At 40.5% G+C, this 24303-nt stretch overlaps 2 protein-coding genes across 9 annotated transcripts in view; one reads left to right on the forward strand and one right to left on the reverse strand.

Annotated features, from left to right (window-relative positions):
- VPS37A (VPS37A subunit of ESCRT-I) overlaps window positions 1-4938 on the reverse strand; it is a 28866-nt gene extending 23928 nt beyond the window's left edge. Inside the window, exon 1 of the mRNA XM_037055263.1 lies at window positions 4538-4938. Coding sequence (XP_036911158.1) covers window positions 4538-4662 — 125 coding nt within the window. The 5' untranslated portion in view covers window positions 4663-4938. The remainder of the gene's footprint in view (window positions 1-4537) is intronic.
- Window positions 4939-4957: 19 nt separating this feature from the next.
- CNOT7 (CCR4-NOT transcription complex subunit 7) lies at window positions 4958-24221 on the forward strand. 8 transcript variants are annotated; one of them, XM_037055266.1, is made up of 8 exons: window positions 4958-5045; window positions 6640-6850; window positions 8661-8854; window positions 13484-13560; window positions 13930-14014; window positions 16620-16764; window positions 19106-19216; window positions 20756-21861. In XM_037055266.1, exons 2-8 carry the CDS (start codon window positions 6734-6736, stop codon window positions 20882-20884), a joined length of 858 nt encoding a protein of 285 aa, XP_036911161.1. In that variant the 5' UTR covers window positions 4958-5045; window positions 6640-6733; the 3' UTR covers window positions 20885-21861. The 8 variants fall into 8 exon arrangements, with proteins under 8 accessions (XP_036911161.1, XP_036911164.1, XP_036911165.1 ...); XM_037055267.1 differs by lacking the exon at window positions 20756-21861 and adding an exon at window positions 23926-24221 and having other exon boundaries at window positions 5021-5192; XM_037055264.1 differs by having other exon boundaries at window positions 5027-5192.
- Window positions 24222-24303: the final 82 nt, after the last annotated feature.

A 24303-nucleotide genomic window follows, 5' to 3' on the forward strand; every position in this document is an offset into this window, starting at 1 on the left:
AAATCTCAAATTCTAAATGTTGACAATGGTACTCAGGGATTGGCAGCAAAAGAAAATCTCAAAACAATTTTTAAAGACTATGAAGATTGGCACTAGTGTTTTTAAAATACAAAATAAAAATACCTGCAATTCACAGAGAATCTACTGTGTGCCAGACAATATTCTCGATTCATTATGTGTGCTATATTTAACATCCTTTAGAAGAGGCACATTGCCTTTGTGTAGAAACTCTCCAGAAGGAACTTGTTCTCTGGATGGAAAGTCACAAGTAGTCCTGCCAGCGATACACAAGCTACAGGCAGACTTGTGAAGGATTCCTGACCAGTAAGCTAGGGCTAAGAGGCAAAGGTTACAGGCACACTGACTCTATGCAGTGGGAAAAGCATGTATTTGTCACATGCTCACTCTGTGCCAGATGCACTAATGCCTGAGTACACCTATTAAATATCAACTGTCCCACATGGCAGAAATCACAATTCCTAAATTCTACAGAAGGAGGCTCAAAAAAGTCAAGGAGCCTGCCAAGTGGTCCTATTGCTAGAACATAGCACATGTTCAAGCCGGAACTGGAATCCTTGACAGTCTGGTTATAAGGTTTTCATTCACCTAAAGTCAAGCCGCTTTTCCCAGGTCAATAATTTTTGCTTACTTCCACTTACATTGCTCCAATTTATTGTCTTTTATCTCTAATAGAATGTTCATATCGAGAGACTCTAGGAACCAGGAGACTTTCAAAGTCAGGGCAGTAAGACTTCAGATCGTCACTCCTCTCACTAAGCTTATGTGAACATCCAAGTCCACCCTGCCAGTTCAGCTACTGACACATCAGAATCTCCTGACTTTAGGTACAGGGCTTCTTTCATTAAAACTATTAGTCATACCAGTGCAAGGAAAAAAAGAAAAAGCAATTCTGGTAAGTGTAATTCCCAAGTTAGATTTCCTTATTGAAAATAAAAATAGCACCAGGATTACTATACATTTGATTATTAAAATGAATGCAGAAGTCCTTCACTTGAGATAGCTGATATCCCTAAGCAAAAGGTAATAAAAAAAGATTACCATTTGTATAACTTTGAATTTACATAGTTAGTTACAGGTAATAATTACCATTTACAACATAGCTATGGTTTTAGAACTAAGAAAATAAAATAAAAATAAAGTGAGATAATTAACTTTAGATATTAAAAGAGAAGAAACTAGGATAGAAAGAATGGTAACTGTTAAGGACCATCAGTTTTTAATATTTTTGGATTGCAGGTAAAATGGAAGGAAATACTTAACAGCTTCACTTCTGAAGAATCTTTAAATACTGGGACTAGTGGGTATCACCAGGGATATTTTCAATTATTGTACAATAATTGAAAAATCAGGCTGAAAATGGCTTAAACAGTAAGGGGTTATTAATCTCAGACAGGAAGAAGTCCCAAGGCAGGAAATTTCCAGAACTGGGTAATTCAGTATCACAGACATTACAGCTTTCTACTCTACCACATTCAGTAGTCAGCCTGTCTTCCTTCCCTGATCCAAGCAGTTCCAGATGTCCCGTGTAAACAGTACAATATCCAAAACATAAGAGGCATTTCATTTTGGACATCTCTATTACTGAGGAAAGGCTGTGAACAGCTAGCTCCCCAGCAGACTTCTGCTCCACCTTCCATGACCAAAAGTAGGCTGAGCGCCTTGCTTTCACAATGAGGAGCAGGAGGAATGACAGCATGGTAAGGAGCGTAAACAACCCTTATTTACTTACTGGGGTTGAAAGGGCACAACCTCCAATAAGTACCAGGCCTTGCAGATAGGGAACCCAGACAAAAACAGGCGTTCTTCCAAGAAGTCAGGGGATGTGGATTTGGGGGGGGGGGGGAATGCAACAGAGTCCCTTCCAGAGAGTGTCTTTAGAAAGTGGGAGAAACAACAGAATGGTTCTATTCCTGCCCAGAAGTTGGGCATTACCCGTGGTAGATTGATCACTGGACGATTGTTACTCAGAGGTGGACTATATTACTTGAGTACAGTCTACATAACTTTCAATTTCCATTTGCACAGCAGACAAACATGTTGCTATGCTTTGGTTAAATAGTTTCCCATTTGCCTGCCTGAATCAGTAAGACTTAGACGAGGAAATACACATAAAACTCATCTAACCTTTAGGAGAGGCCTGAGGAAGATGAGGAAGAATTTTTATGGTAACAAAAAAAGTTTACACCCATAGAGAAACAGGATCTTCCCTAAAATAAATTTTCTGAATTATGAAGAGCTGAAAGATGATTAAGAGTTAGAAGGCAAATGAGAGAATGGGGGTGGGGGATCTGAAGGAAGGCAGAAAAAATCAGATACTTTCACTGTCAGGAGGAGCTGTTTAACTTCCATTTGGTGAAAAGATAGCTATGAAAAATGAGGTGGGCAGTTTAATAGGACGTTTTGTATTATTCATTAAAATACCATTCAAAACATTGCAACTTCTGCACAGTGCCCCTTCAGAATAACCAATCACAGTGTCTGTCTACACAAACATCTTTAAGCTGCAGTATGCCGCATAGACAGATCATTTTTACTAGCTGCCTTGCAAATGTATGTCATGAGTAAAAAGGCAAACGTAACAAAAATAGGTGGATGTCATTTTTTTCGGTCATTCCTTGCAAACCGGAAGTACATGACCTATTTAATTGTCTCCTAATTATCCAAGTTTAGTTTCTAAATGTGTAAAATTTCAATAAAGTAAAACCAACAATTTTTATACAAGAACTTGCAGGAATCAAGAGTACTTATTTGTGAATAGCTTTACAAAACATGTAGATAATGTCACATGCCCAAGTATATGTCCATAATTTCTGGCTCAAAAAATAACAAATAAAATAGACTGTTTCTGCATTTGACTCAAGAGTATTTACTAATCCTCTTAAATCAACTCCACAACTACTCAGATTAATAATTACTGCTTTAGAATCTCAGAGTATTTGCCCCCCCCAATACATTACAGATCAGTTGCTTCCTGTATTTACCAGCCCTAGCAGCAAGAGACTTTGGAGTATTTCAAAAATTCAACTCCAAACTTGAAGAATAAAAAATTGCCAGCAGTGAGAATGTTTAACAGAATATACTAAAGGCGTAAAAGCAATGAATTCCAAAAGTGTGGTTCTAAAAAGTATTTTGGCAACAGCAGTACTAGTTTAGTATATAAATAGTCTTACAAGGTGACACTTTCTAACGGGACAGACTTTTGTTATGTTTGTTAAAAGTAAGTCATCTTGTTCTATAAGCATATCTTGTAAGAGAAGCTTCTATAGGTTAGTACAGAATACATTTTAGAAAAAAGACTTAAAAAGAATTCTATGAAATTAATTTCCAAAAGGAAAGCCACCATTAGATCAAATAGCAAGCCACTCTTTCCAGTTAAATATCACAAATTTTCATCTTTTGAAAGTTCTGAACAAGCAGAACAATTGAGACACAGAACCAAGAAACATCTGAAGTTCAATCACCAATAGGCCTCATTTTAGCCAAGCTGATTTTGCAGTGAGTATTTCTCTTAACAATCTATCCAATTTAAAACAATTCTACACTACAACTTACTTGCTTGGAAAAACAGAGTAACAGATAAAATGGCCATTAGTTTTTCAACAGGACTTATTATTTTTAAAAGGTTAGGGCTGAAGGATGTTAACATCTTGTCATTAAATTACATGCCCTGGCACTGTTAAGGAAATATACTTGCATAATTCATACTAAAACATAAGGTGGCCGCACTAATTTTTAAAAACCATTAGAGGCCAGAGATATTGTCAATATAAAAGGAGCAACAAACAAGCAAAACAGCTGAAATCATTTGAATTGCAAAATCTTTCTAATATGACCAGGCTGAAAATGAAAACCTCATAGGAAGACAACAGAACAATCAGGATGAATATAAGACAACTGCTGAGTGTGGGAACAAGAGTAACAGTGAGAAATGTAGTTGCCAGTAACAGAGACTGGTAGTTGCCAGGGAGGGAAGGCTGTTGGAACAGGGTAAACCTTAACGTAGAGACCTAAGAGGATTGACGCTGCCACTCCCAGAGAGCTCACTGATGAAAACTGTAGCTTGCCTCTCCTTTGATGTTCCAACAGCTCCTCCAATCCCAAATCTTCCATTCTTTTGAAACTTGGGTATCACTCTTCACAATTCTTTCTAACCAAGTACATTATAGTAACAATTTGACCAAAGCGATAATCAGGTGTCCAAAGGGAAAGGATAGCGAGGAAGCAGGGCACGGTGGGGGATACTGGATGAAGACTGAGACAGATTACTGTCAGCAGCGTGTGTCAGGGCGGATGCGCGGGTCAGAACTCTAAGAGCTGAGTGGGGCAAGAGCGGGTGAGGAGGGTCCGGAGAGAAATCCTGAACTTGGGTTAGAGACGGGAGAAAGACCGTGGAGACCCAGTCTAACCAAATAAGGCAGGTGGGGGGAGCGGGCCTGGGGAACTGCGACTGGGACTACCCCCAGTCCGCCTCCCCGCCCCGCTCTTTGCGCCGGTCGTAGAGGGAGCGAGCAGTCACCTGGAGTGGGAGCTCCGGAGGGACTCGATCAGGCGCTGCTTTTGCTGTTGCAGGCTGGTGAGGCCGCCGGGGGACCCAGCTGCGGAGGAAGAGGCGCTCTTGGTCAGGGGGAAGAGCCAGCTCATCCTCCACGGGTCCCCGGGCCGAGGCCCTAGACGACGGTTGTGGCCTGCTTCTCCCGGCCGCTCAGCCCGGCGATTCTCCAGCGGCCGACCGTGCAAGAGACCCAAATGCTGGGCGGCCGCGTCTTCTCTAAGCAAGCCCGGCTGGGAGTCCTCGGGTCCTGGGGGACATGACTGCGAGCAGCCGCAGAGAGGGGACTCGCGGCCTGGGACGGGCCACCCCTCTACCTCCAAGGCCCTGACGCCAAACCGGGCAGTCTAGCAGCCTCACCGCCCAGCGTTTTACCAACCCCAGCTTCCGTCACCTGCGTGCCCCGCCCCCTCTGCGTGGCGCGTCATCAGCGAGAGCCCCCTCCAGGACGTACGAGCAGCGACGGCGCAGCACGGTGCGGTGCAGCTCCGGCTCCCCTTCCCCCCTTGCTGGGCGAGAGGTGTCTATGGGGCGTCCGCTGCCGCCGCCGCTCCCGCCACCGCCGCTGGGTGCTGTCTCTATGGCGAGGAGGAGGAGGAGAAGCGCGAGCTCAGTGACACAAGTAGATCCTGCGTCTGCCGCAGACTGCGGGGGGAGGGGCAGCTGGGGAAGTGGAAAGGGGTTGGGGACAGCGAACCTGAGAGGGTGCGCGATGGCGCCAGCTGGAACGCGTCTGGTGAAGCAAAGAGCTGGGGAGCGGGGCGGGGGCGGGGGAGCGGGGGATGGTAACTGGGGCTTGGGTTGGGGGGGGTCGGATGGCGCGGAGTGATGACGCAAAGGCTTTGTACCTGGGGCTTCGGTGTGGTGGGAGGAAAATTGGGAGTGGAGGGCGGTGGCCTATATCCTCTACTCCTCGTATTCCTACACCCAGCAGTGCTTGGGAGTCAATCTGGCTCCGGGACTGGTTATCAGCACCTTCACACTGGCTCTCTGCCAGCGGAGAGAGTTAGCTATGGCTTGACTGTTTCTGTACTGCTCTCTCGGTTCTTTGGGAGCCTGCAGTACGGAAATGCTACCTGAAATAATGAGGTCTCTGATGCCTATTCGCCTTTGGAATTGCAGTAGAGAGGGAGGTAGAGAAAGGCAGTGCTCCACTGCAGGGTGTTTGCAAAGTGTGTGTGCAGCACAGCGGGGAAGGTTATGAGGGAGGGGTCTCCTGGATCTTCGCTTTCTGTTCTCAGAGCATTGGGTTACATTCGCGACTGCTGAGTTTAGAAGGGTTGGGGGGGAGTCCGTAGTGTCTTTTTTTTTATTATTCCTTTGTTATGCTTCCTTTTCAAACTGAAAAGCGAAGGAGCATTTCCCTGTTCAGGAATCAAAATACTGGTCTTCCCCGTTGTATACCATGAAACCAGTGTATATAATCCAGAAACGTGAGATGTGAGTTTGGTAACCAGGGAAAAATCAGGGAAACTGCTCTGATTTTTAGGAAATTAGAGAGAAACCATCAGAAATGTCTTTCTCCCTCCTGCAGTTGTTGACATTCAGACAATCTCTGTGTAACTTATTCTTCAGAAAGTTTTTTTTGACTTGGTTTAGTTTTGTCCCCTCCAGTCAGGCTTAAATAGATGTCAGTAAAGTAGATTTTTAAAGTCAAATCAGATTTTGAGTGTTCTGTTAATAAGGAATAAAAGCAAACAGTACTTCTGTCCTAGTGATATCTGATCTCCCATGGGTATTGGTATTTCACTTTTCATTTTTGTCTGAAAATGGCTATGTTTACCAATTTTTATTCAGAGAGTGAACTGGAATTCAGAGCAGTCTTCAATTAGTGAGAAATGATTAGTATGTTCACATAATACAAGTGTTTTGACATAACTGGTGTCAGAACCAGGAGTTCTTTTTTTCCTACTGACTGTGTGCCTTTAGGCAAGTCACTTCCTAAACTTTGATTTTCTCATGAATCAAGGACTTTGAATAAATAATTTCTTTGGTTTCTATCAATTCAGTTATTCTATAGGTCTGATTTCTGGTATAGCTGGATTTTATTTTGGTTTTTATTTTCACAGGTATACAAATAAAGGATACAGTATTTTATGAAACAGAATCTTCAATCAAGTGTAACATTTTGATGCTTGGCAGCTAGACCCCTGTGCCCTCACTATGCCAGCAGCAACGGTAGATCATAGCCAAAGAATCTGTGAAGTTTGGGCTTGTAACCTGGATGAAGAGATGAAGAAAATTCGTCAGGTTATTCGAAAATACAATTACGTTGCTATGGTATGCCTCTGATCAGATATCCTTAAAATGCTGCTTATGAAAGGGGAAGCGGGATTTTGAAAGTCTAGAATTCAACCCTTATGGTTGATTTTTGTTTTCTTTTAGGGATTAATTTAATTACTCAAAGAAAATTTTGCGTGTGTCCTCCAACCACAGGTCACTGGGAACACACCTATAATGTGACAAGTTGGGTTTATTAGTCATTGGAATGAGGGAAAATGCATACTGTAAGCAGAATCTTGTGTCAGGTGGTTTTAGCTAGGAATTAAGAAAGCAGGGCTTTGCTCTGGATTGGATGTTATCGGGAAGCTTGGGTAATTCTAGGATAGGGTTTCTTAATAAGTCTTAACTAGAGTAGAATGAGAGAAAACAAAAGCCCAAAGCTATAAAGAAGCAACAGGTCAGTAATTAACCAAGAAAGAAGGGTGTTGGTCATTTTCGTGGTTTGGACAATGTGATTTTTGTCTGTGTGCAGTCATGATTACAGAGTGGCCTTGTCTGAGGTTGAAGTGTGACATTGTTTATATTCACCAGAAGAACCTGGCTGAGAGTACCAGGTCAGCCTCTCGCTGTTAGGCCTAACCGATAATTCCAGATGGGCTCCTGTAAGCTAGGAAACTCCTGGATGCCTTTCCCAAACAAAAAAATATATCAGCTGTCCCAGTGAAACATTGTTGATCTGCAGTGCTTGATTTATTTATTTATTCATTTGTTTGTTTATTTATAAATTATCAGGAGAGTTCCTTGAACACACTGCTGTTAAGCATCTCTACTTTTGCATGTACTAGTCAATCTGCCTAGACTGTCGTAGTTAACTATTTTGCTTTTTTACTACTTTTTTTACTACTGTCTCTTGTACATCTGTCATAGCTTCTCTACCATTTTCTAGACAATTAGCTTTGAGAAGCACCTAGCATAACACATAGCCTCCAGTAAAGTGGCTATTGACTTGGACTGAATTTTAAAAAGTTTTAATGTCTTTACTGTGTATAGTGAGTTGGTATTTAGACATTGCTCTTGGCTTCCTAATTTGAACTTTAATGCTAAACTAATGTATCATTTTCTCATTTTTAATACAAGTAAATATGTTTCCCTGGAGAAAGGCAAGTTGATTGGTTAAACTGAATATTTGAGTGTACGTAGATCATGTTCAATTTAATAATAAAGGGGTACTTACTCATAGTTAGAATTAAAATTGTTAACCCAGCAGAAGTTGCTAGTGATCAGTCGTTCGGCAGATGATAAGGAGCGACAGCATGAGAGGTGTGATGATGACCTGCTGCGGCCGCGACTGGCTGGCAGGCGGTTTTTGATGACGGGGTTTCCCTGGCGTGTGGAGTGGGTGCTCTTGTAGCCGAAGAAATTGGTGGGGTTTGATGTTCGGACCAACCTTGCCTGAGAAAAGTGACTGGAAAGTCTGATGCATTTTTCCATTCGTTTTGACCAGTTCTTTATTGATGTTAACACTACAATGGAATAGTTTTACATACCCTTGAGAAATATCAAGTTAGGATTTTTTCCTCTTTTTGGGGGAATAGAATACTTGGTTGCATTTATCACATGTATCTTATACATAGTAATTTTTTACTGATATGATATTTAAAGTTAGAAAAACTCATTAAGTTTGTAGAGTTTCATTTTAATGGTTCCAAAAAGCAATGTTCTTCTTAGTTAAAAGGTACTTTGTAATGGAATATGTGTAGAACATTATATATCACAGGATTCTTTGATTTGTACCAAAAATTGGTTATTCTAGGAATTTGTGGGCTGTGGTTTTTAGTAAATGATGAATTTTAAAACTATTTTACAGGACACCGAGTTTCCGGGTGTGGTTGCAAGACCTATTGGAGAATTCAGGAGCAATGCTGACTATCAGTACCAGCTATTGCGGTGTAACGTAGACTTGTTAAAGATAATTCAGCTGGGACTGACGTTTATGAATGAGCAAGGAGAGTACCCTCCAGGAACTTCAACTTGGCAGTTTAATTTTAAATTTAATTTGACGTAAGTTGGAAATGAATAAAATTCAAACTCTTGGGGGGTTTTTTTGTTTGTTTTTTTTTTAGTTTAATTTGGAATTGATTTTCTTCCAGTATAGTGAATGAAATTCTAACTGAAAATATAGCATAGTTATCCTGGAAATAATTAAAACCTAGTTTCAAGGGTTGTTTCTTCTTTTTATTATGAGCAAAAAAAATTGAATAAAGAACACTCTTAAATTCATGTACTTTGAATTCCAGAAATGTTACATGAAAAGTATGACTGCCATGTTTTTGAAATTGGGAAGACTTGGGTGTTGAAAATACTTCATAGAAAAAAATAATTAGAACATTAGTTTCACTTTAATAGTTGTGCTTCATGTGAAGAGATTTTTAGAACATTCTCCAGTTTATGAGACGATTATATATCAAAGGTGATAAGGTGTTTCTTGGAAACTTGGGTGTGTTTTCCTTTCAAAGCAATGAAGTATAATGGTTACATCCTCAGGTCAGCTCACAAAACCTCTTAGAACATGTAGCAGAAGTAATAGTGTCCTTTAACCTGGTGTTTCTTTCAGAAACAGTTCAGAGTCGGGCAGATTGTCTTCCAGAATCTGAATTCTAACTCAAGCCCTGGGTCGAAACCCAGTTACCTTACTTGTAACCCTTCTCTCTCATGGGCAAGAGTAGTCTCGATAGCTCAGGGAAATGTGGATTGTTTGGGCCCAGGGCTGTTTGCAAACCGACTGTAAGTTGGGGAAATGTTTAGTACATTCAGAGTATATTGCAGCATTGCAGTGTCCTATTTGACAGTGTGCACTTGTGTAGTGTAACGTAACACCTGATCTGAAAAACAGGAAAAGGAGATGTGAGACAGTTGGGGGTGGTGCCAGTGCGCGAACGTCCCCATCTCTGGGTACTGTGATACTTAGCATTTACGATGTAAAGAAAAGAGGACTGATCGTTTTGCAGGGTAGTTTTGTCAGCGTTGCAATGGTGCGGCTTATAATTGCATTGTGTGTAGCCCGACTCCCTGTTTTGCTCTGTTGGATTTAAAAAAGTATTTTCTAGAACCTTGTAAAGAGTAAAATAAAATACTTGTCTCTATTCAAACTGATGATAACCTTTTATAAGTACCGTAGCTCTGAAATACAAAAAGTGGCTTTTTTCCTCTTCCCAAAACAATGCCTTTTAAAATTATTTCTTTATCATTTTATTTGTTCCATGCCACTTTTTTCTAAACTGGTCATTATTAGAACATTGTTTTTAACTAAAGTGCTGTTGTGATCTCAGTACATAAGTAGGTCACTGAAGGTGACCCTTCAGTGTCTCAGTTTTGGTAAAATTGACATTTTTCTTATCTAGAAACATCTGTGTCCTAATAACAACTGCTTTATTATTACAATCTCTGAAAGACATTTTTCCTTTACAGAGGGGGCTACTGTACATTTGCTGTGCCATTTCTAGTGTTAATGTCTTGGGACATGTTTAAGGGGAAGGATATTGTGAAAAACACTATTTAGGTAGGAAAGGTCAGTTGGAAGATAAAACCAGTATTACCTAATGTGGAGACAGAGCGCTTTGAACAGAATGTTGGATATTTTGAAGAAAGATGGACATTCACTTTTTATTTATTAAGTGCATAGAACAAATGTGTCAGCAGCTGGGCACCAGGGATATAGAATTGAGGAAAGGTGGTCATGGTCATTGTAACTCCGTGTTCCCTCACCTCTTGTCGCTGTTCCCTATTTCTAAAGTCCGAGCATTAGAATGATTGGAAACTGATTTGATGTGTGAACATTATCTCCAAACTGAATCTGGGTTGGGATGTCCGTGAAAACTGAAGTGGGATACTGATGAGCTGTGAAGAAGACGAGAGCCATGGGCAGGATTCCACTGATAGGTCAAAAGGGATGAGAATGAATTTCTTAGTAGTCAGTTTGGTGATGACAGTAATTCTTGGTGTATAGAGAGTCATTTGATGGTGTGAGAGATGAGGGGATTGTGGCTTGCATGGTAACGGAAAGGAAGGCTTCCTTTAAGGAGAGTGGCAGTGTGAAGGAGGTGGACAGTGCCGTAAGTAGAAGGGACAGGAACAGCTGAACTCCTGTTTCATAGGTCATGCACAGGCATTCAGAGGGTAGCAGAGTTGTCATGGGCGTCGTGGGCGGCTCACAGCCTTCACTGCCTTTGCAGATTTGAGAGGATCGTGGTCTTTTTTACCGGTTTTAGTTCATTAAACACTAAGCTTAGTAACTGTACTTGCAACAATCTGTATTCCAGTTTACTTCCTCTTACTCATGATTTTCAGCATAATTCAAAAAAGTAAAATTGGTGGTGAGCCAGGTGTGCATTGAGTTTGGAGGGTATTCCTGAATTGTAAAATCTCTAACCTGCGTGTTTAAAAATGCGAACTTGTATGGCCGGCTCCGTTGGTAGTGGTAGGTAGAGGTGATTTCAGTACATTTACTGAATTTAGCTTACCTAGTTGAGTTTGTTTCTGACTCTGGGGTATTATTTAAGATGGACAGCGTTGTACTTCTGCTTTTTTGGAAAAATTCTTTTAGAGATTTGCACATGGCTTTCATTTCTGTTTGGTTATCACAGCTGGGTACTTCGTCAGCATAAATGTCAGTAGTTGATTAGTGTCGGGGGCGATCCCATTGCTGTTCACCGCTGTTCTGAACAGAGTGATTTTATCAGGAAGCTAGCCCTGGCTGCCACAGCAGTTCTGATATGTAAACAATAATTAGGCTACTTATTTGAGATTAGCATTTTAATATTTTCCTGTATTTGCTAGGATTTTTGAGGGTGGGGAAGTCAGGGTGGAATGATTTCAGAACTTGCAGTGGTCACCATGGAAAAGGGACAGTCTGTTGATGCACAGAATTGAGTCATAACAATCAGGGACTTTCCCGTACCACACTGCATATTTTTATCAAAATTGGAGGGTTCCCAGCTTTCTCTTTTTGATTATGGGTATTACAAAGCAGGAACAAGTGATAAAATATCTAGCCCAGTGAAATTTAGATGACAGCACATTAACTTACCTGAATTGTGCTGTATGAACTATGCAGGAAAAAATTTATGTACATACGTTGTTTACCAGCTCGATGGTAAAAGACCCCAGGTGGTCATTCCAGTCTCTCCTAGAGTTGGATTCGGTAGGTCTGGGTCTGGAACCCGGGAGTCTGTATGTCTGGCCAGCTCTCTGGGTGATTTGTTGTCATCGGGCAGGTTTTGGAGATGCTGGCTTAACCAGTGCGGTGCTGACATTGGAAGACACTTCATATAGGAGGTTTTCCACTTTGCATATTTTTGGTTTGATGATACAACATTGAACAAAACAAAAATGATTGCCCTCCTGAAGCTTACATTCTGGTCGAGAGAGAGAGAGAGAGAGAACTAAAAGCAAACATGTGGCCCAGAATAATGTGAGTCTGGACGAGGATAAGCCTTGGGTTGGTTCTACTTGCTAAATGGTGCCTCCCGTGTGAGGATCCCAGCCTGATGAGTGAGAGTCTGGTTGTGTAAGAGACATGCTTTTAGTACAAGAAGACCAGTAATAGCTCTTGTTTAATGAAAAAAACTTGTATTGGGCTTATTCAGATATTCTTCCTAAAGGGCTTTCCAGGGAGGATTTTGACAGTAATTGTATTTTTTTTCTGTTTTTAAATATTTCAGTGGCTAGTTTTATTTTTCAAAGACATTTGGAAGCAAATTGATTTCCAGAGAAGAGACTGTAAGAATACATTTTGGCTCAAGTGTGATGTTGCTTTCAGTTTAATCAGTGTTATTAAAGCTTTTGTTAGGATGGTCTTTTGCTAAAGGATGGAAAGCAGTATTCTTACAATTTACAGACTAAATAAAAAGAACAGTCTAATGGACAGTGTATAAAATACTTTTCATTTTCTGAAATATATACCGTCATTTTGATCACTTACGTAATTTAGTATTTTGGATACCTGTGTGTATTTAGAAACTCAAGTCCTGAAGGATTGGTTTATTAGATTTCCTGGCTTGATGTTTGGAAGATAATCTGAGAGTAACATTGTAGAAGAGATGATTGCTGTGATAGCAGAGCCCTTTATTTTGGTCGGTTGACTGCACATTGGGGCCCTTTGATTATCATTGAGGCTGATGGTCAGTAGGAGGAGGCGCCTCCTTTTTCTTCACTACACAGTGCAGTGTAACTGAGCCACGTGAGCGTTTCCCACTGTTCCCTCTGGTGCTTTGGGGGCAGCTAGCTGAGCTCAGGCCCTCGCCCCGTGGCCGAGCTGCACGCGGCAGCATTCAAGTGGCTGAGAGCCCTGGGAAAGAACGAGTCTGTGGTGCCAGTGGGTAGAAGACCCTTTCTTCCAAACTCAGTTAAATTTGTTTAACTTTGAAAGACTAATGAAATTGAGTTCATAGTTAAGATTAAAATCTCACCTCCTGACTGTCTGGTGTGGTTATTTAACGTGTGCACACTTTTCTGCAATAATGGCCTTTATACTTAAATTGCACTTTCTTTCCATATATGAGAAACATTGAAACAACTCAACCCCGGCCAGTGCTCTGTCTTGTCTGTGGCGTAGTAGTTGTGGGTATAAGTTGGGAAGAACAGTTTGAAGTGTGGCGCTTTTGAATGTTGTGTTTCTTCTTCTCCTGCCAGGGAAGACATGTACGCCCAGGACTCGATAGAGCTACTAACAACATCTGGTATCCAGTTTAAAAAGCACGAAGAGGAAGGCATTGAGACCCAGTACTTCGCAGAACTCCTCATGACTTCGGGAGTGGTCCTCTGTGAAGGGGTCAAATGGTTATCATTTCATAGGTAAAAAGATTGCATTGAAAATGGTGTGTGTGTGTTTGCCACAGACAGCCTCACACTGCAACAGTTTTGAGTGAAATGCTTAAATTAAGTTAAATGGGAAAAGGTAAACAAAAAAGAAAATGGCGTATGTGTTACCCTTTCCTGGCTGTTTCAGCACTTTCAGGCCCAGTTCTAGAAGTCAGCCACCAGATAGCCGTCGTCAAACTCTTAGGGAACTAACGTTGGTCTACTTGAAGGCTAATAATACGGGGTCCATTTNCAGTTTAAAAAGCACGAAGAGGAAGGCATTGAGACCCAGTACTTCGCAGAACTCCTCATGACTTCGGGAGTGGTCCTCTGTGAAGGGGTCAAATGGTTATCATTTCATAGGTAAAAAGATTGCATTGAAAATGGTGTGTGTGTGTTTGCCACAGAAAGCCTCACACTGCAACAGTTTTGAGTGAAATGCTTAAATTAAATTAAATGGGAAAAGGTAAACAAAAAAGAAAATGGTGTATGTGTTACCCTTTCCTGGCTGTTTCAGCACTTTCAGGCTCAGTTCTGGAAGTCAGCCACCAGATAGCCGTCGCCAAACTCTTAGGGAACTAACGTTGGTCTACTTGAAGGCTAATAATACGGGGTCCATTTGGGCCCACGAGAGAGAGCACTGCGCAGTGGAGAGTGCAGGGTCGGAAGGTGCGCCTTGACTGCCGTGCAGCAGTGCCCTGTGGAATCTGTGGCCCACGACGATTTAGTTTTACCCAGCCTAAATCAAACCGTTCGTCCACGAAGGTATACTTACTATCTGCCACATGCCTTGTGCTGTGATAAAATTCTAGGGATTAAGAGACGAACAAAACCCCCTAAAATCCTTCTATTCGTGGAGTTTACCTTCTGGTGGGAGTAGGCACACGATTGTTCTGAATGATGATGTTTGTATAAGGTTTGTTGGACGGTGATAAGTGCTGTGGAGAAAAAAAAAAACAAAGAAAATGGTAGGGGTTGGTGTGTTGGACAGATCAATAATAACATTTAAACCAGTGCTGCTTTACTCGCAGTAAATTCTCAGAAAGTATGTTTTAAATACTTTGTTATAAAATAAAACTAGATCGTTGAGAATTTCTAGTGAGGAAATTAGTTTCATTTGTAAAAATAGACTTTGGATAAGAGAAAGAGAAGGCCTATTTAAACCAAATTAAATTGGCCACCTTGGGACTGAAAGTGGCGTCGGTTAGGGTTTTACTTGGCCTTTTGTTACGTTTTTCTCTAAGTGTTGTATTATGCAGGTGTTTATGTTCTTGCCCTGGGTCCGCTTCACCTTTTTACATTTTTCCCCTTAAATGAGAGTCTCCTGTATACTTTACCATTCTCAGCTCTGACCCGTGGAATGATTGGAGTGAAGGACTGACTACTTGTGTTGTAAACTCGGACGTGTTGCTGATCAGTGGTTTCTGAGTTGGAGACACTGAGCTCACTCGTTCTCACCTGTCACCTTTTCTCTTCCCTCCACTTGAGCCTGAATCTCAGGAAATGAGATTTAAGTCTTTGTTAATTTGAGGAATGTTGAGTTCTTCTTTTACTTTCCTGATCAAAAGGATACAAAAGAATGGGGAAGAATTGTCTTGCCCCTTTACTATATATTACTTGGTTTTGAATTAAAAAAATATTGTAAACAAATCCTGTGTACTACGCACTGGGGGTGATAAGATGAACAAAAACAGGAAGGGTCCATGTCTTCTTAGACTGTAGTCTAGATCAGACTCCTGCATTTGATACCTCTCACCATGGGTTAAGATTTTATTCTAGAAAATGTCATTAAATGTTTTCTTCCTATTAGGATCTATCTCCAGAAGGTAAAGACTAACTTAAGAAATCTATAAATCCTAAACTCCAGTACAGTCTTACTTCTCCCAGCAGCTGGCAGATGCCGTGTTGGCGTATAGTTTAGGCCGACAGCAGAGCACCTTCTTGCCAGTTACCAGAAACCTAAAGGTTTCTGCTGTTTGTTGTTTATACTTGATATTTCTAAGTGGTCTGTAGTGCTAAAGCTTTTTTTCTCTTTTAGATAAGTAAAACTTTTTGCATGTTTTTATTGTATTCTGTTACTATTTATCTCCCCATACCCTCTTCTACCTCCACCCACCCCCAAGCCCCCAACAGAAGTAAAATTCTGAATTTAGATAGAAATTTTATTTTATATCTTCCTCAGAAGATAAGTTAATAACATATCTCATCAAATGTTGAGTTCCAACCATGTGCAATAAAGAAAAAAAATTTTTTTTAATAGGATTTCTGCCCTTTAAACTAGCAGAGAAAACAACACATGCATTTTAAAGGCTAGTACAAGAAAGCAACTTGTCTAAGTAATCGGTGGGAGCCGGGCTCTTTGGGGAAGGAAGGTAGACGGGAAGGAGGTGTGTGATTGTGGCACAGGCCGGGAGCTGTCGTGAGATGGGCACAGAATTTTGAGAGAGGGAGAGTACTTACTAATAAAGTCAGGTAAAGGAAGTATACCTTGGTAGGGAATTGAACTCTCTGGATTTTTGATGTGGGTTACCTCTTTTATTTGTAAAAGATGGGAAGATGCGCATTATTTTTGCCTCCCGAATGCCGTTTCTCTTGCTGCCTTTGGATGTTTTGGCCAACTTTGCATTCATTGTTATTTCTTCATTCCCATAGTTATTTGAAAATTTCAGACATCTTCTCTATGCAAAGGTCAGCAAAATAGCAGCTTAGTGATGACAGGCTTGGGGCGGTGATAGAGGCTTGCACATTGATGTCTGAGGGATGGAATGATAGCGTCTGTGTAAGATGATGGCATTTTCCTTTGTAATCGTCAGTGTTTATTTTGTGCGCCTTGTATTTTATTTATTTATTTATTGGTTGATTCCTTTTTTGCCTACAGTGTGATTCACTTAAAGTTTTTACAAGAAAAGGCTTTTTATCTCTGTGGTACTTACAGTCCTTCTTCTGTGTTCTTTTAACCCTTTTATAGTGGTTATGACTTTGGCTACTTAATCAAAATCCTGACCAATTCTAACTTGCCCGAAGAAGAACTTGACTTCTTTGAGATCCTTCGATTGTTTTTTCCTGTCATTTATGATGTGAAGTACCTCATGAAGAGCTGCAAAAATCTCAAAGTAAGGTTTCCAGTGGCTTTATCTGTAATCAGTACACAATTGAGACTGAGCGACTGACATAGGGTCCTAAGCTGGGATATTGATTCACACCATGTTTTTGACTTTTATATTAAGTGCAGTTATATTAGCTGGTCATTGATTTTTTTTCTTGTGTAAATAATGCTTTCTAGGAAATTATTTTACAGAGTGTTAATATATATTGGCAGAATACGTTTTTGGTGAAGTTCAAACCAAGGATAAGGTTTTTGTCATTGTTTGCCAGATTGAAAATGATACACCAGTACAGAAACTGTGAGTCTCTCATGCACAAGAGTGCAAGCCTACACTCTCCCAGCATGCACATAGTCTGTCCGTGTAAGACAGACTCCAGGGCGGCCGGCAGTGTGCAGGACAGTGAGTAGTGTGCAAGTTCCTCCTCCAGCTGATCTTCGCCAGAGATTATTTCGTTGGATCCAATCCTAGGGTCATGTTCCGGGGATTAAATTACGTAGCTGAAAGCATTTTTTTCCCTCTCCAGCCCAAAGATGTTGACCTGTTAGTGAGAAGTCCTATAATTCATTTTCCTGTTAGTGAAAAGCCCTATCTGGACAGTAACTTACATTCTGACATTGTTTAATGTATGTAATAATTTGTTGTTTTTGAACATTGTTTTTAAAGAGAAGTTTCTTCATTAAGGGAAAGTGCTCCTTTAGCTTGAAAATGAATTCCCCTGTGATGGCGCAGGCTCATAACGGGTACAGTGGTTTCATTGTGTCAGGTGTGGTTGTATTGGAGCTGTGACAAAAAGGAAACTAGGTCAAGTGCTGGTTTCATAGAACCTACATTAAGTTTGACCAGGTTTTCTCCTTGCTAGGTTTTAAAGTGCAAATAGTTATTCTTTAAGGAGACAGTAAAAACTTTGAGAATGTTACTTTTAAGCAGAAAGATTTCAGGAATTGAATAGGAAACTTAGCTTTGACAGATGATCTAAAAATTGTAAGAGAAAGAATCTTTTGGGAAAGTTTTAGGAAAGATTACTTAATGTTTGCAGCACCTAAGAGCAGCAGAATTCTGTACAGTTTTAGCAGACTTCTAGCTGTGACTCCAGTGAACTTTCAGTAGGATATTCTAACTGCTCCACAATATCTTCTGCACCCTGAAAGTATTACATGCTGAGAATCCAAGACCGGAATGTTTCCGTGTAGTTTTGAAGATGCTTTTTAAAGTTGATGCTGGTATAATGACAGTTTTTGGAAGCAGAGAACCAAATTATTAACTCAATATGTATGTTTTTGGAAAACTTCTAAGTATATCAGATATTCTGAATATATCCTGGTGTGATAAAATTTAGGCTCCTGGTAAAGGTGCTTTTTGACCTCTAGTCCACCACACTGAATTGACCCTGTCCTGTTTGTCTAAGCAGCAGTAAATGACACCTAATCCTCATGCTATTTTTAGCACAGAAGCAGCTGCTGTGCAAAGCACTATTTTAAGCCTGATAAATGGAAGGGCTGGTTTGCTAGCAGAGGCCTTAGCAGTTTAAAGAGGAATGTCTTTGTATTCTGGTTTTTCTTCCTGATCTTGCTTTGCTTTCTGTACTTTCTCTTCTCCCATTGTTCCCCATTATTATTATTCCCTTCCTCCCTGCCATCTCTTCTTCCCTTCCTTCATCTACTCTTTTATTCTTTTTCTCTTCCTTTCACTCTCACCATCTTTCTTTTTTAATCCTGTCAGTATTAGGATTTGATCTAAGCAGATTGTCAGCAGACCCTTCTAAGGAGTTGAATTATAAAAACGTGTTTTCTTTTTAACCAGCAAAACCATAGTTGATCACTCGGTGAATTCTTAAGATTTGATTAGTCATAATAGCCTTGTTGTACACGAATTATTTATATGAAACTATTTAGAGACAGATTACTGAGAAGCTGAAGAAAATGTGAAAGCAACTCCCTACAGTCAGTTTTATAATAATTGATCAGTGGACAGACTGCATGTGCTTGATAATGTTACCCTGTAGGTACCATTAAAATACTCCTGACTAAAATACTTAATATCTGTCACTTTGTACCTGCTTGGCTTCCCCCATCTCTGTAGGAAAGTTATTTGCTGTCACATGCCTTAAAGCATATGATAAAAATAAATTTGCCCAATCAAGCTCTAATTTTCTATTACATTGTAAACTTCACTCACTTTCAACAATACATTAGCAATTCACATTCTATACTGTTTTCCACTCTCCATAAGGTCCATCTATACATTGGAAAGCTCATTGATATTTTGGTCATTGTCTGAGTTGTATAACCTGTGAATTCAGGCATTGCAATGTCTCTCTCTTTTGACGGGCAATTTTTCTGTCTTCTAGGGCGGTTTGCAGGAAGTTGCTGAGCAGTTAGAGCTGGAACGGATAGGACCGCAGCATCAGGCAGGATCTGATTCATTGCTCACAGGAATGGCCTTTTTCAAAATGAGAGAAGTATGAAGACATCCGTGCCTTTTTCTCTCGGTTGTTAGGTTGAGAACATTAAAAATCTCATGGCAGAAGTTTGGGGGCAGTAAGTAAAGATATAGTTAGAGGACCATATGGGTCATACTTACTGCACTTAAATGCAAGTATTTCAAAGGAAGTCGTCTTGAGATATAGTTCAGAAGGAAATGAAAAAATAAGTTCTTTGGAGATTAAAATACGTAATTTAAACGACCTTAGAAATCTCGTATGTCCAAACATACTGTTTTTCGGTGAGAAAACAGGCCAGAGGCTAGTGAGTTTTATCCAAAGTCACGTACGTTACTAGTGGGGGAACTCCAGACCTCTCCGTAGACCGAATCAGTGCTGCTCCTGCCAGTTCAAGGAATCCATCAGTGCGTTGTTTCCCCTGGCTTTGGGTTACCTTGGGCATTACAGTGCTGGTGAAAATGCGCTTGCTCATTCCCTTCTTCAGTGCTGTGAGGATCCGTAGAGTAGGACTCGTGCTTTTTAGTAGACTGAGTCTTACCAAGAGGCTTGGATTCCAAAGGGGTTCAATAAGGTTTGAAGTAGTAGTTGAATCAGAAATTGTATTGAGCAGACCCTCCTTAAGTGGTAAAAGGCAGAGATAAATTCTTCAAACGTAAAGAAGTTAGGTACGGAAAAACAAAATTTAATTGGAGCTTTGCTTATAGGTAAAATGCAAAGAAAAATGCTTTTTTTGTGCAAAAACGAAATACAGTGGACTTTGGCTAACAAAGATCTCCTTTTGGGGAAATGTTTACTAAATTTTTTGGAGTATATCCTCTTAGTAAAGAATTGACTTAAGAAATCGTTTGGAAGTTTAAGACTTTGTACAAATGTATTATAATAGAAAGCATACTAGTTGTTTTGCCATGTAGTGTTGATTCAGAAGTGATTTGGACTCTGTTCATGAAAGGAAATACTTCCCACGTTTTGTACTACTTTGCAGTGCTGCGGTAGAGAGTTAAATAACCTGTTGGAATTTCAGTTTTGCATTTAAAACATACCCTAATGGTTCAGTTAATGGTGGATTCTCTGCTACTAATTTGTTACCTTTATTGTCTTGGCTCCTTCAAGGATAGTAACCGAGTGTGAGTGTTCCGATTTTACTGCCCAGAACACGTTTAGGGTTTGACTGTTTCAGCCAACTTAGCCTTGCACGGTGACTCGAGGCCGCCTACCTAAACTGCAGCCCCCACCGCTGGCTGTTTTCATTCCTCCTCCCTCATGAGTACTGTTAAATTAGTGGAATGGAAACGTCCGCCATTTTTCCATGGTTAGCTTCTCGTAAAAGTGGTCTAAATGTTAAAAGGGAAGATGTGTGTGTACCATTTTTTGTAGTCTCTTTGGTTGCCTGAGCTCTGTGCTCCTGAGCAGCTCAGCCCTCCTGAACGGCAAGGCGCTCCATAGAGGGAGCCGTCGTCGTAGTTAATGAGCAGGCAGTACTTTCGTTGCTGAAATGTACATTACCAGTGGTACCTTTTGGTTAAAATTATCTTTTTTTTTTCCAAAATTCCTTTTTAGATGTTCTTTGAAGATCATATTGATGATGCCAAATATTGTGGCCATTTGTATGGCCTCGGTTCTGGTTCATCCTATGTACAGAATGGCACAGGGAATGCATATGAAGAGGAAGCCAACAAGCAGTCATGACATGAAATATAGTCCTTTTATTTTTATTTTATTTGAGCTGCACACATGCTTGTATATAGGTTTTATCTCTGGTTGAATCTCTTGAACAACAGACAGTACTTTTTTTCCTTTCATATCCCATTTTATTTTTTGTCTTTCAGTACTAAGTATGACCATCCTATTTCAGAGCTTAACTAGAAAAGCATTCAGGTTAAATTTGGCCTTAATATACTTGTTCGCAGGCGTGTGTGACAAAGAGTGGGAAAGCTGCATCATCTAAACTTGACCGACTGGAGCTTGGCTTGTGTTTCCCCTTTTCTAAATTAACTAGCACTGACTGTAATTTATTTCCCTGTTTCATGTCTCCCTTCCATTCTGCAAGAGTTTTAGCTATTTGAGATTGTGGACCATCAATTTTGCACTTTAGAGAGTGATTCTGACTCAGATCCTCTGTTTTAGTAGAAAATTTTCTTGCTCTTAGCTGGAAAAATGGCCATCTGCCAATTTACAAAGTATTTACTTGTTTTTGACCCGTGAAATACAGCACATGCATTGTGCAAATGGTTGATTCTACAAGACTACAAAAAAAAAAAAGACAAAAAAACTACTGAGGAGCTTAACAACTGCTGTTTCTGTGCGTAGTGTTTAATCTTCCAAGCACATCCGGAGTCTGTCCGTGTCTCACCCGCACGTGTGGGCTGCTTTGAGACCGGAGGGCTTGTCAGACCCGCTTTCCTCCCTTCAGGGACACCCCTCGTGTGTGATCGATGTTTATTGTCCACCAGGAAATGGGTCTCCTGAGATGTTGAAGCTGCAGTTTTATGGTAGCATACTTCCCTTATCTGCTTCTTCTTCTTCTTCCATCAGTGTTCACCCTTATTTTAAATTTTTAAAAGTTTTATAGCCATACTTACGAGCTCTTGTTGTTGATTCCACAAATCAATTTCATTAAAGTCCAAAGATAGCAAATCTTTAGGTATATTTTGTACCAAATTAAATTAGGAGACAAAAAATCGTGCTTGCATAGTTGTTAAAAAGATAAAGAATGGAGAGATTTGGTGCACAACAATAAAATACAAAAATATATGTGTTAGCTATGTGTATGTTTACATAATATACACACAGCTAATATATAGCTATTAAAATTACCTGAGGAGTGTAATGTTTGTTTATTTTTTGTGTATATCTTTGCAATCTATTTTATATATATTGACAAAAGAGACTGTGAAATATTTAGCCATACAGAGTATGTGACTAGACCAGAGCATGTGTAGGAAGACACTTTGGAAATCATTAATTCTACCCGGAAATTATGGACTACAAGTTATGATGTATGTTCTCTGCACTTCAATCAGTAATATTAGCGAATCTCCAAATGTTAGATTGGTTTGTTCTTGTACATTTGTTATTCATGATGTTACTGTGCTGTAACTGGGTGGTCCTTTTTAAACAAAACATTATTTGCAAAACAGAGGGTATTATTTGTTTTTAAAGCTTTTGTAAATAAAGGCTTCAGAAATGTTTTCATATATATGTTGACGACTGGTAATTTTGCTTTGGAAATATTTATTTGGAGGATTTTTTTTTAAAGGTTTGGGCAACTGAACAGAACTCAGTAACTTCATTATCACTAATTACTGAAAAATCAGTGTGAGCCTTCTGCATTTCAACGCTGCTGGCTTATTCTTCATGAATACCTCACCTGGGTGTTAAGAATTGATTTGTCCCTGCAGGGATGCATTTATTCAGAAAGATTTGCAAAGTAAATGCACTTGGAGTAACTTAATGTGGCTTCTTTTTAAACCTGATGCAATATAGCAGATATGTAATGGGTGTCCTTTTATTTTGATCACCACCTCAGAAAAAAATGATAAAGATTGTCTTTTGAATAGCCACATAGTTGCTGAATTTCAAAGTTTGTATCAATTTTGGTTTCTGTCTGTAAGGAATACAATATTTTATAACTTCAATGGTAAGAGGAACATTATAACCTTTACTCAATCTGACTTGTGGATAAAAGACACTGGGCTGAACCTTTTTAGTGTTCCTGAGCCTTTAACTCTGGGCTCACCATTCTGTTAAATTTGCTAGAGCAAAAGTCAGCAGCAACCAAGGCCTGCAGGCCCAAACCAGCCTAATGCCTGTTTGTGTGGTCAGCCGGCGAGAACGTTTTTTACAGTTTTAAAATTGTTGGGAAGAAAATATTTTACGATGTGAAAAGTGTATGAAAGTTACATTTTAGTGCGCCTAAGTACAGTTCTGCTGGAATAGAGCCCTGGTCACTCACGGGCTGTGTCCACGGGCCGCAGCGCAGTGGGGCTGTGGGGCAGCGGGGCAGCTGCTGCGGAAACTGCCTGTGGCCGTCCCTCTGTTTCCCACTTTCCCGAGGTATGCTCCCAAATCAGTGACGTGGGCACAGGACCTGACAGCATCCGGGCTGTGCCACAGTCTTTTACTGTTCTTTCTGTTACCGATTCATACCTGTTGTGTCTTAAGAAAGATGCACTTTGAATGGTGTGCTGTTAAGGCACATTGAAGTATGCATTATCTAATCCAGTGATACACTAAAAAAAAACCACCACATCGTATGGTGACATAACCAGGTCAAAGTGTCATCACAATCTTCCCAACTCATGGGAAAGCAGCAATTAAGAGAATTAGAATTTTCGAAATGGAATGACTCATCACAGCATTGCTTCACAATTACAAAAAATGGAAATGCAGCTGCCACCAGAGGATACTTGTGAGGGGCACATCAGGTAGCCAAGCAAAGGTGCTCGCTGATGGCAAGGCACCCAGGTTTCTAGGGCGGTGGCCCAGAGAAAGGTGTCTAGAGAAAAGGAAACGTCAGCCTTACGGTGGGAACAGCTGCTCAGAGAGAGAGGCCACTGTCCACAAAATCAGCGGGTAGTTCTAAAACCAGACAAATGATTTTGAGTGGTTTTCCCTGGCCCCTCATGAGTCAGTACTGTCCAGCTCTTATTTGAGAAACCAGCACGTAGTTTGAAGGGACTGAAGAATCGGTTTCCATTGTGTTAATGGTCTTTGTGGAACAACAGCAGGTGGGAATGTTTTCAAGAAGTCGAGGAGCTAGCCAGTCAGGACGGCCTGGAGTGGAATCCACCAAGATGCGATGCGCCTGATGGTGGGAAACGCGCATGGAGCAGAAAACAGTTGGTCACATCTAAACACCGGTGAAAATGTACTTAAGGTGTATGGGTTTGGCAGGCCCCCGTTCACTGTGTCATACTCCTTTGCTTTGTTTTCTTCTGAACAGCAATTAACATTTTCATTGTTAGCTGGTGTCTTATTACCGCAAAGATCATGTCGAAAGTCAATAAAATCCTGATTCAGCTCTGTGTATGCAGACTTTACTTCCGTTGCTGCTTTATGGCTTCCGGGAGTCGTTCCCATCATCTCCATCCTGCCAGACGTGGCTT

This window comes from Sturnira hondurensis, unplaced genomic scaffold (assembly GCF_014824575.4).
Source record: "Sturnira hondurensis isolate 20B ecotype Veracruz unplaced genomic scaffold, ASM1482457v3 Scaffold0008640, whole genome shotgun sequence".
In the NCBI taxonomy this organism is placed as follows: domain Eukaryota; kingdom Metazoa; phylum Chordata; class Mammalia; order Chiroptera; family Phyllostomidae; genus Sturnira; species Sturnira hondurensis.